At 50.3% G+C, this 12,176-nt stretch overlaps 1 protein-coding gene across 11 annotated transcripts in view; it reads right to left on the bottom strand.

Moving 5' to 3' along the window:
* FRMD4A (FERM domain containing 4A) overlaps positions 1–12,176 on the bottom strand; it is a 332,058-nt gene that overhangs the window by 85,069 nt on the left and 234,813 nt on the right. For all 11 annotated transcript variants that reach the window (XR_010411703.1, XM_064592040.1, XM_045874389.3 and 8 more), the window contains 3 exons: positions 8,084–8,149; positions 7,768–7,825; positions 4,865–4,951 (listed from right to left, as the gene is read on the bottom strand). Coding sequence is in view for 10 of the 11 variants with exons in the window: in XM_064592040.1 (XP_064448110.1) it covers positions 4,865–4,951; positions 7,768–7,825; positions 8,084–8,149 (211 nt within the window). In the remaining variant the exon portion in view is untranslated. The remainder of the gene's footprint in view (positions 1–4,864; positions 4,952–7,767; positions 7,826–8,083; positions 8,150–12,176) is intronic.

Raw genomic sequence — 12,176 nt, 5'->3', positions numbered from 1 at the left:
ACATACACAAAAGCCAAAATACCCTTTTCAGGTGTCCCCACGTGTCTAGCTGCTCCTGACACGTGTGCCCTGAGGACAAAGAAGCTGGTTTTCTCCTGATAAACAGCAACAGCTTGTATTTGGGGCTGTGCTTCCGCAAGCTGGAGCCCATTTGTGTAGAAGGTTCAGGTAGCAGGTAGGAGCGTGTGATTAGGAAAGGATTTCCATGTTCTCTCTACTCCACCCGTGAGGGACTCTGTGTTTTACTCCATGTCACCCAAAGCCACCAGGGGCTCAGAGTGACGATTAAGCAATTTAGGGGAGACTCTGTGACCACAAATGGCAAAGCGCACCCAACTACAGACGCTGGAATGAGCCAGGGTCCCACCCATTTCTGGACAGCGATCAGCTACCCACCCCCCTCTTTTTCAGTGGATCATATGGGAACACTTGAATGGGTTCTCACGGGCAGCTTCTGAGTTCCTGGGCTGTGTGGATGGTTTGCTGATGCATACCAGAGGATGCCTCCAGGCCGTCGGAAAGAAAGGCAGCAGGCTCAGCCTGTCGCTGCCTCTACTTGAATGTTGGCTCTTAGGATGGCGGTGCATGTGACAAAGCTGCGGTAACTGGGTCAGAGTGTCAGGCAGGGCCTCTGCCGGGGCTGGAGGTGCAGCTGTTGCTACAGAAGGGCCTCCAAGAGCAGAACTGGGCGCCACTCCCAGTCTCCTGAGCCACGCTGGGGGCCTACCGCAGTGGAGCTCCGTCAGCCTGGGCTCTGAGCAGGGGTCGTGGTGTTGCTGGAAGGCCGCCCTCCCAGGAGCCGGCTGCCTTGCGCCCTGGGTTCTGGGGCCCTGCAGCTCTCCCCGCGTGCAGAGGCGCTGCCAGACATACCTGCCGAGCCCAGCTACCTTCCGCGAGTTCACAAGGGAAGCACAGATGGATGCCAGTTCGAACTCTGGCTGCATTGGGGAACTGGCCGGGCCAGAGACGGGGCAGAGTGGAGCCGGGCGGCTGTGGCACCTGCAGAAGGCCGGCCTGGAGCAGTGCAGACCGACTTCGGGCACTTTCTGTGTGACTCCTCATTGGCCCGCGCAGCTCCATACACGCACAGCTCAGGTGCCAGGAGTGCAGGCCGCATCCCCAGAGACTCACAAGTGCCTTCCACATAACAGACGACCTCTTCCTGACAGTGGTGTTGATGTTGGGGGTCAGAAGGAAGAGGCTCCCTGCCATGTTCCTGCCGCCGGGCCTCAACCATGGTTCCTCAACCATGGCTCCGGTTTAGGTCTGGTTTTCCTGCAGGTTCCACCCCGCGTCTTTGCAGACAAGGACACTCCTCGGGCTAATGAAACTCAGGCATCTCTTCGTCTTCCAGCCCTTGCAAAGGCCTATTCTTATTTCTTTTAAAAAATTTTTTTAATCTTTTTTTTTTTAAGATTTTTATTTATTTATTGGAGAGAGAGAAAGTGAGAGAGAGCATGAGAGGGGAGAGGGTCAGAGGGAGAAGCAGACTCCCCATTGAGCGGGGAGCCTGATGTAGGACTCAATCCTGGGACTCCAGGATCATGACCTGAGCCAAAGGCAGTCGCTTAACCAACGGAGCCACCCAGGCGCCAGGCCTATTCTTATTTCATGTGCAGACTATCCATTAAGGTCTTAAAGAGGGCTCCCCAAATGTCATCGGGTTCAGGGCTGCACCACCTGGTCCCGCCTCTGTCACACAGTAAATGTCATGGTGGGGAACCCAGCCCAAGTCTGCTCATAGCTACTGGAAATTTCTCTGGTGTGCCAAGTGTCACTCCCTCTCCATCTCCTCTCCACTGCCCGTTCAGTCTCTGGTTCAGTTATGCTTTGGAAATTCTGCACACTCTGGAGCTCCCACTGAATACCCAACTGCTTACCTGTCACAGCAAACCCAGATGTCCCATCACGCCTCAAACTCTGCATGTCCTAAACTGCCCTTATATCCCATACTCTGGCTGGGAAGCGTCTTCTGACGGCCACCCTCTGGCCCCATACAACTGATCAACCTCACCTACCTTCTAAGCATCACCCTATCACTGACACCCTGCGCCCCCGCCAGTTCTGGCCTATGCCACTGTAATTACGGCCCAGTTTGCAAGTTCTGCCGTGTATTTCTCCAGCTCATCCTCCACTCGCTGCCAGAGCGCTGCTTCTAGGATGGTGAGACTCCGATCTGGCCCCTCCTCCGTGTCAAATGTTTGGTGGCCCTCACTGCCTCGAAGATGAAACCCCCTTCACAGAGCCTTCAGGGCTCCCCCAGCTGCCCGCTGGGGCCTCTCAGCCTCCTCTCTGGCCGGCCTCCTCTGCCCCTTGCTTCCAGCCCAGTGGGGCTGTGTGCTTCTCCACCTGGCACGCTGCTCCCCTTCACGGGGCTTCCATGCAGGCCTGCACGCCCGCCTGCCCCATGCTTCCTGCTCCCACTTTGCCGCCTGTGAAGACTTTTCCTTCCTCCTTAAACCCAGTGACTCTCCTTTAATTCCCCACAGACCGTCATGCAGAGCTCTCCTGGAGTACCTGGGGACACTGATGCAATTATCATACACTTTACTCCCTGAGGGCGTGGCCGGGTCTTGGGTTGTATCCTCTGAGCCCTCCGCTCGGCTCGGCACATAACGAGTATGCGATAAACATTTTTCTGAATGAGCAAATGAACGGTGACTTTGGTGGCTTGGTTGCCCCTCGATTAGTAACAGACTCAAGAAACTCAACTACTGGGGCGCCTGGGTGGCTCAGTTGTTTGGGCCTTTGCCTCTGGCTCGGGTCAAGATGTGAGTCCTGGGGTCAGGTTCCCCGCTCAATGCGGAGTCTGCTTCTCCCTCTCTCTCTCTCTGCCCCACCCCCACCTCGTAACTACTTCCTCAGAGGCCACAGAAACATCAGTTATTTTACATAACAACTCGGTTTGAGTACAGCCAATGCCCTGAATAAATATCCTGACCTTTTAACATTTTTATTTTGCTGACCTGGATAAACTCAACAAATGACAGTAAATCCTCTCAGTCAATGGCTGATTATCCACACCTTTGGCTTCGTACTTTTCCAGATCCTGAAGCCTGTCACAGAGTCCTACAGGAACAGCGACAATTGATGGAGTCCCTGCAATGTGTCCGCCCTGAGTTTCCCGTCTATTGGGTGCTCATTAATTCTCTAATCTTCATTAGTACCTTAATTAGAGAAATGAAGCCAGCTTACACTTATTACTAAATAAAACCAAATGCCAAAGAATACATGTTAGCATGTCTTTTCCACCCTCAGAGGGAGAGCAGAATTCTGCTGCATTTGAACAAACTCTGCTCACTGGCAACTATGCACATCGGCCTTGGTCTTCCACCAAGTGTGGATGATTGGGAGCTGGAGGGATTGGAACCAGGGTTTCCTGAGAGGATCTAGGAGGGTTCTCGGCTCTTGCAAGCAGGAAAAAAGGCCAGGCAAGATGCAAAGAGAGGAGAGTGGATGTCCAAAGAAGGAGGGATGGAAGAGACCATGCAAGAAAAAAAAAAAAAAAAAAAAAAAAGGCACAGAAACATACAAAGGCCATGTGGGAAAGAGGCAGAGGGGGAACCGGAAGAAAAGAGACAGTGTGGAAGAAGCACAGACCCTGCGACTGAGAAAAACACAGAAGGAACCAATCACACAGGGCCCAATGCACGTCTTGCAGCATAGAGTGGCAACTGGAGAGATATGGGATTTAGCCACCGAACCACGTGCCCCTGGACAGCCAGGTCCCTACTGCACTGTTCCCAAGGGAGAGCACCCCCCTCACTTGCTCAGGATCTTTTCTTTGAACTTAACTGACTTACTGATCAACAGAGTGAAAATCCTCCCTAGCCAAGGGCCATTTTTTCCCCCTATCATTTTAATAAAGAAGCTGGCTAAGGCAGATGCTAAGCAGACAGCCTACGATAAGCTCAGATATGTAGCATGGATTTCCATCCCGTTCGTGGATAAAGAAGCTTTTTGGAAAGCAATCCAGAATGACATAATGGACCAATATTGCTTTCTCTCTCCCACAGCAAGTGTGGTTTTGATAGACTTTTAATATGTATTTTGGGGCTTGAACTGCATACTGTCTTCTCCATTATTCTCTGCCAGAGGATCTGAATGACAGCGCTAGCCCAGAGATATTTTTCCATTATAATTTTTCAATTTGTTCTGGTCTGAAAAATGTGTGTAAATGAAAACAGAGAAAAGTCAAGCACTGTGTCCCCTTCAAACATTCTATTTTGTGTTTATGATGGCCTTGCAGACCCCGCTCTGCTTCCCTTTCTTTTGGCAAATGACCTTATTTTTTCCAGATTTCTGATCACTTCTAATATGCCATAAAGTATTTACCCGATTTGCAGGAACGCCTCTGACTCTTCTTTAATTTTCACCCTGTTTTGACCTACAATTTCTTCTTTTAGCTCCCCGCCACCAACCCCCCCCCCAAAAAAACCCCAAACAAAACAAAACAAAACAAAACAAAAACCCAACAAAGCACACCGACAAGCTTTGGGAAAGCTCAGATTGGCCTCAGGACCGAAGAGAGATGTTCCCTCCCTTTCCCAAGGGCACAGAACCCCCATCCTCCCCAGCCAGGAAATGAAGGAACAGGACAGTCCCTCAAAGCCCTTTTGGCCATCTGCTTTGGGAGAGCTGGGCCCGTCTCCTTACCTTAAATAATCATAACAGCTCAGGTTTCCCTAGTGACCGGGAGAAAAAATATTTACCCGGGAACTCAGACTGGATGACTGTAGAGTAATTTGTATACACTCAAATTAGCAGGGGATTGGTGAGCCCGGAGGCCCCGAGGCTGCACGGTGTAATATTTTTACTCACTTCTCTCTGCGGGCCATCCGCCCGCAGAGGAGAGAATGCTTACCTTCCGTGGCTTCACTTTATCGTGGTAGTCATATTGGAAGATTCCTTTGTAGCTCAGTCCCAGCCACCATGGTATCCCCTGCTTGTCCTAGGACACGGAAAGGAGCGCGGGTAAATACAGGGCCAGAGAACACACATGGGAACCAAGGGGAGGCCTCTGGCTCATGCGATAACAGAGGAAAATACAAATCCCTTGATACAGATGGAGCCCACCTCTCTCCTTTTCACCTTAACAGATGCGCCACATCATCAGATGATGCTCAGTTACATGAACAAGTGCCATGTAACATGCCCTGGGGTGGGGACCCAGCTCTGTTCCTAACCAGCAGCACATCGTGATCCTCCCCGTCCCCCTTTATGAGTAAGTGACAAATGCCTTGCTCTTGGTCCTCCTTCTAAGACTCCAGGTTTCACCACAACAGAAAATCTGAGAGCATTCTAATAAAACGACCTTCTGAGCCGAGAAACTGTCATCGACTATCAGAGCTAGAAGGGACCGTGGAGAAGGTGACTCTTCTAAAAAACTTTTTTAAAGACTTTCTTTATTCATTTTTTTTTAGAGAATTCTGAGGTTCATAGCAAAATGGAGAGGCAAGTACAGAGATGTCCCATACACCCCTGCCCCCATACCTGCAGAGTCTCCCCTGCTATCAACATCCCCACCAGAGGGGAACATTTCTTATAACTTGATGAACCTACATTGATACATCATGGTCACCCAAAGTCCAGAGTTTACATTAGGGTTCATTCTTGGTGTGGAATCCTCTATGAGTTTGGACAAATGTATAATGATGTGTATCCATTATAATAATATCACGCCGAGTAGCTTCACTGCCCTAAAAATCCTGTGTTCTCCCCCTCCCAGGTTCCGGCAACCAGTTTTGCCTCGTCCAGAATGTCATATCGTTGGAATCACACAGTATGTAGCCTTTTCACCTTGGCTTCTTTCACTCAGTAATATGCATTTAAGATTCCTCCAATTTTAAAGACAAAGAAGTCAAAGCAAAGGGTTGGTCCTGCTCTATTCAGGACCCACCCCATCTCTCCAGCAGGCCAATGGCAGGGGCCACCATGTGGTCCTGCTCATCTTAAGGGATCTGCTGGGCTGAGTGACTCATGCTGTCAGACAAAAGTAGCAAAATCGAAGCCTAGATCTTCCGAGACCTGAATTAGAAACACCAAGTCCCTCTCTTTATTCCTTTAACAGAGACCTCTTGCCACCAGATCGTAAACTGTGATCCTACATTCAGGTAGGGATGACTCTGAGCTGTTAATTACAGCTCCTGAATGCTAGGAGCCGAACGGGCATAGGAAGCAGCCTCCCCCCTACATTTGTCCTAATTGCCACACCATGAATAACCTAGTTCACCCCATTGTAGATGTCTTAGCAACTCAAAATTGGCTTCATGCCTTTCAAATACCCATGAGTTATCTTAAGGTAGGCACAAAGATAAAAAGGGGCAAGGAAATACATTTGGAATTTTTAGAAAAGTTTCAGGGTATATGATTTCCTACAGATTTTTTTTTAAGGTATAAAACGTCTGTCTCTGGAAAGTGCCTGTGTGTCTTGCAACAGTTCCAGAGAGCAGCACAAGGGGGGGATTCAAGACCACCGCAGCTCCGGGGTGACCAGGTTAGTGGTCACCACGCCACAGAACCCAGCATCTGTGACATCACGGGGCCACCAACTGGCGAGGCTGGAGACAGTTGGTGTGGGCTTGCTCTTTCTCCAAATAAGTAGGAGTGCAGTTGCTTAAGCCCAGAGATTCTGAGGGCCAAACATGCACACACTTCTGGAGCTCTGCACATCACAAGGTCTGCTTCTGCTCTCACGGATTGCAAAAGAGCCTGTTTCTCAAGTTTTATTGTAAGGCAGAGAGCACATACATCAGAAGCCACCTTTTGTCAGGCACCGGGGCTGACAAAGAGATGGGACATGCGTTTACACAAGGAAAAGACCAGATGAAGTCTCTCCTCCAAGATTTCCACTCTGTCTATAGTCGAACATCTACCCTACCAAGGCTACGCAAAGTGTTGTGCGGGCTGCCACGAGGGACACAAAGATACAGGAAACACGGAGCACGTTCCGGCCCAAAGGAATTAAAAATACAGCTGGATGGAAACATGGGGAAAAAAACTGGCCAAGAAGCAAGAGACTCTCAGTTTGGATTGGGGGGAACTGTCTTGCATTCAGGAGTATTTTCTGCTCTTTGTGGCTGGACTTACACTTTTCATGTTGGGGTAAGTGGAGGGAGGAAAATTATCCTTTCTCATCATAGATAAGGGCGCACCAGCACATCATTATCTATTATTTCAGGGAAGGGATCCCAGGCAGGGGCATTGTGGATAAAATTAAAGTGAGTTTGGAATAGGGTCCATGTTCCACTGGACTTCCACACCCAGAAGCTCTGCAGTCCCGACCTCCCAGGATTCTTCTGAGTCTAAAAGGAAGTAGTGATTTATTATACCCACTTTACAGGAGGGAACATGAGTTTTTTTTTTTTTTTAAGATTTTTATTTATTTATTTGAGAGAGAGAGAATGAGAGCGAGCGAGTACATGAGAGGGGGGAGGGTCAGAGGGAGAAGCAGACTCCCCGCCGAGCAGGGAGCCCGATGTGGGACTCGATCCAGGGACTCCAGAATCATGACCTGAGCCGAAGGCAGTCACTCAACCAACTGAGCCACCCAGGCGCCCTGGGAACATGAGTTTTGAAGAGAAACTGCATCAAGTCTTCCTACACAGGGGAAAGTTCCAGTGCCCCAGCTCCCCCAGCACACAATCCTCCTGACCCAGTCCTCCGCCTCGCCCATCTCCAGCCCCCCACCACATCTTCAGTCAGATTAAAAAGGAAAAAAGTGAGAGTTGCTTGTATGTTTTTTTTAAGGGCAGGCTTGGCACTTACCTTCACTGCGTAGTAGTGAACCCCGTAGGTTGGGAGAGACTCCACGATGCTCATGTAGCTGGGAAGACAGACAGACACACACACACACACACACACACACGAGGGTGGTTATTCGGCAGAACTGGAATCATATACGTGTGTGTGTGTGTGTGTGTGCATGACAAAGCTCTCGGAGTGATGATTTACTTGAAAATGACCCTGAACCATTCATTGCCCCCCGGAGATTGGTCTTTGCGAGCAGAACCGAACAGCCGTGACACATGCTGTGTGAACACACACAAACACAACCTCACAGGCACCGAGACGGGCCACTTACTTTACAATTGCTTGACCTCTGGTCTGGCCATTCAGTTTCTTGTAGTGTTCAATTACTCGATCCTCGCTAGAATTAAAAGACAAAGATTCTGTTATATATGGTCCCTGGGTCACCGGCCAGCACCCAGCTAATGGAGATACTTCTTCCGAGCCTGAGCAATCTCCGGAGAAGCTCCAAGGAGCCAACAGCTCCTGGAGAAATGATTTATCCTGCGTGGCATTTCTGAACTCAGCCCAAGTGAGGTGCCTGGGGCTACAGATCTCCTTGGGGTCAGCTCCCTGTAAGAAATGCTACCATGTGAGGTGAGGAAGCAGCAATGAGCATGCGTGTCACTGGAGAGGGACGCAGAACGGGGGACGTGAGGGAGACTGGGGATCAGGGCGGATGTTCTGAATGCCCACATGTCTTCCTTGCCCTCCTCATCTCCCAAATCCTGTGTGCACAGGGCCTCACAGTAGCAGGACAAAGGGGGGGGCGGGGCAGACATTGACCTCAACAGAATGCCCACGACTTCCCTATCATGAATTAGTGGTCAGGGTTGAGGGCTTCCAAGGAGGATGGGAAAGTTCTGGAATCTGGGTCTGGCTAACACAAACCACAAGACAATAAAAGGCCCAGAGAAGCACTGGGAAACAAACCAGCTACGAGAAGTGCATAGGGAACACCTTGATCTCCTGAAATCTTACTTCTAAAACAAGAGACCAGCTTGTGCCTTGGGAGACACTGGCCAGCCAAACGGCTCTTTGACAGGGCAGAGGCCATGAAGGGACTCTCTGAGAAGTGACTCTGGTGCCCAGGGAGCTATGGCCGCTGGCTTTGGAAGCACATCCCACCTGCTGAGAAGTCAAGTCCAAAACACTGGGCCTCTGCGACCCGGCCACACCACCAGGAGCCCCATTTTTCCACCTTCTGCCTTACGCCTCCCTCACCTCAGGCCAGTGGGCTCCTGGTGGTGTGGCAGGACGCAGCCCTAGGGATGAACCCTCTAGACCTCCCTGGTTGGCCTTCATTACCTATTATTTAGTATCCCAGAGTTGATCTAAAGCCTTTTCTCGCCAACATTTTTTTTTAGGAAAAAAAAAGGCCATTTCTGGGGGGTAATGTGTCCTATATGTTCACTCACTACTACTTGGGGGTCATTTATTGTTTTGCCAATTATTATCTTAATCTTTAATGGCTGTCTCTTCATTTTAGTATTCTGAAATCTGGTGTGTGTATGATCATCTGACTCTTCACAAGCAAGTGTCCTTACAAACACCCAGAACAGGAACTGGCTAGCTACAAGGAGCCCTTCTCTCATTGCAGAGTCATTTGGACGGGGTCTGGACCCCCTCTGTTCACAAAGGGGCAGGTGCAGCTCTGTTTCTCCTCGGCTCCCTGGCAACCCTGGACGCTCTACTCGGAGTGTGAGAAAGCCCCCTCCCGAGAGAATTCTCCAGCAGCGTCCTGCCTGGGGAGAACCCCACCTCACCAGACCTTCGGGGTCATGTCGAGACATTCGGGGGTTGCTCTCCTAGCTTGCTCTCCTCCCACCCACTGAATCAACGGCTGTGTTGGGATGTTTCTACCATAAGATCTAGCATTTTGTGAGGTCAACTCTTGGATGGATCCAGGCTCAAGCAACTCAGTGTAGATCTGAGCCAATTCCCTTCAGAGCTCTGGGAGGGAGGATCCCCGGGCTGGGCCAGGACGATCGAAATCAGTGTAGTGCCGTAGCTTCCCAGCTACACAGTCGAGGCTCAGACCAACACCAGGGAAAGTCAGAAACACGGGTAGGCAGCTGTTTAGCTGCTTCCCGACTAAAGTCTTCTCAGTGCTCGACAGCTGCAGGGTTCGGCCACCCCCACTGCTCCCTGGAGTTCCTCCATCGGTGAGGCCACCATATCTAGCTTCTCCTTCCTCAGCTTTTCCCACTTCTTTGGGCCCAATCGAAACACCGTGGGCCCATCCTGTGGATACACAGGCCAGGCTGACTGAGAACCCGCTCTGCCCCCAGCCCCACCCCTACTTCCTCTGGAATTTACAGATGGCTCAAGTGCGCTGAGCTTTGCAGAGTTTCCCAGCGACCCCCAAGCTGTGGTAGGGACTCAGTGGAATAACTATAAAAAAATGCACCAGCTGGAGTAAACAGAATCCCAAAACCCTAATTGGAGGACTCTGTGCTGCATGAAGGAAAAAGACAGGTGATTAAGGCTGACTGTGACTCGCCATAGCCATAGTCTTTCAGTGAGGTCATCTCTCCGCAGGTAAGGGGCCCAGGCAATGCATGGGGGATTAGGAGGAAACATGGGGATGGCGATATGGTTTCCTGTCTTGGGCGAGCCATCGCCTGCAGTGGGCAGTGATTTTGGAGGAAAGGCTGGTGCCCCTGCATATCTGGTATGGGTGGTGTGTGGGAGGGGGGCGTTCAGCGTTTGCGAACTTGGCCCTGGAGAGTAATCCAGGTCAGGGCCCTCATACAGCTCTGTTCTGTGGCCCTGAGCACATAACTCTTTTTTTTTAATTTTATTTTATTATGTTAATCACCATACATTACACCATTAGTTTTTGATGCAGTGTTCCATGATTCATTGTTTGCGTATAACACCCAGTGCTCCGTTCAATATGCTGGGCACATAATTCTAACCTCTGCCTCAGATGCCTCCCGATAGGGAAATCCCGTGGAGTAGAAGTCCAAGCTTGTTACATACACGCTTGGGGAAAATTAGCAGAAAGGATTACGGCACGATTACGCAACATTATGATGTACCTTTCACTATTTGCTAATTGCATCATGTGACTTCTTACTTCTGCTCTTCATCACAGTCTGGATTGGGTTGGTATGGTTAATTCCGTTTTATAGCTGGGAAACTGAGGCAGCGGAGAAGTAATTCAAGCTTCCCCGAGCTGTCTTTACCCCACTGTTCAGAAACGTGGCTGGGATTCTAAAACCCACGGCTTTGCTCTCTAGGCTGTAATGCCTTTCCTGGCTAGTGTGGATGGGCTCCCTATGGCTTATTCTGGCCTGACGATTGTCTGCCACATCTGAGAAGGCCAGCAAGAGCGGGAGAGCCTGGAAGAACTGCAAATCTGTGTCCTCCATTCGGGGATGATCAGGGCTGCAGGCAGCTGGATAGAGATTGTGATGTCAGGGCAAGTGAAGGTCTCCTCCACCAACAAGGGGTCATGTTTACTCATAGAGATGCATGATGCTGAGGCCAAGGGACATCTTTGAACATGCTTGGCTGCCAGCTCTATGAAGCACGAACATCACTCATCCCTTCCTGAAATCTCTGCTTTTTTAAAAGTCCAGATAAGTAGGTTGGAATATGAAGGCCAACTACAACTAGCCAACCACAGCAAAATAAGGTGTTTTTTTAGCAATGAATCAACGGGATGGTCCATGCTGCTGGCTTGTCTGTATACAGCTGGGCTGTGGAGCCTGGAGGCACCCGCTTCAAAAATGCTCCCTCCTCCCCAGTTCTGCATCCTCTCTGTGTGCCCCTGGGTCTACATGAGGCCCAGGGAAAGTGCCAGCCAGGTCACAGAGACAGAGGGATGCTCTGGCAAGATAGGTATAGATGTGGGTAAAGACAAAGATGTTCATGTTGACACAAGAGAAGATAGGAACATGAAGAAAGGCATTTCTGTATTAGTAATAACGTGTGAGCATGGAGCCGACTGTGGAGATAATTAAAGAGAAATCCAGAGAGAGATGGAGAGGGATCGAGAGGGAGGGAGAAAGAGAGCGAGAGGGAGATTGAGAGAGAAGGAGTTGGTAAGCACAGGGTGTACAAAGTGTCTGGAAACAACTGAATGAGGAGATGGTTGAGGGCTGGTTTAGGCTGGAAGCAACTTTGACCCCAGACAACCCAGCAACGCCACAGCCCCCAGCCGGCGAATACAGCCCCTTGGTGGAGGAACTATTGGTCTTCAGAGTTATAGTCTTGTGTCTCTAGCTCCTTCGCTATTGGTTCCCTAAACGTGAACAGCTGGGGGTGGGGCCCAGAACATAAGGCCCAGGGAGCGTAGGGGACCGGGAGAGGGCAACAGGGCTCCAGGGACAAGGGAACAAGAGTGTCATCTGTTGGTGTTCCCATGTGCAGACAGCCAA

The sequence above is a fragment of the Mirounga angustirostris genome, unplaced genomic scaffold, assembly GCF_029215605.1.
Source record: "Mirounga angustirostris isolate CCGP_5_RB_7025 unplaced genomic scaffold, mMirAng1.0.hap1 SCAF_5, whole genome shotgun sequence".
In the NCBI taxonomy this organism is placed as follows: Eukaryota; Metazoa; Chordata; class Mammalia; order Carnivora; family Phocidae; genus Mirounga; species Mirounga angustirostris.
This window is presented reverse-complemented; position numbering and strand designations above follow the sequence as displayed.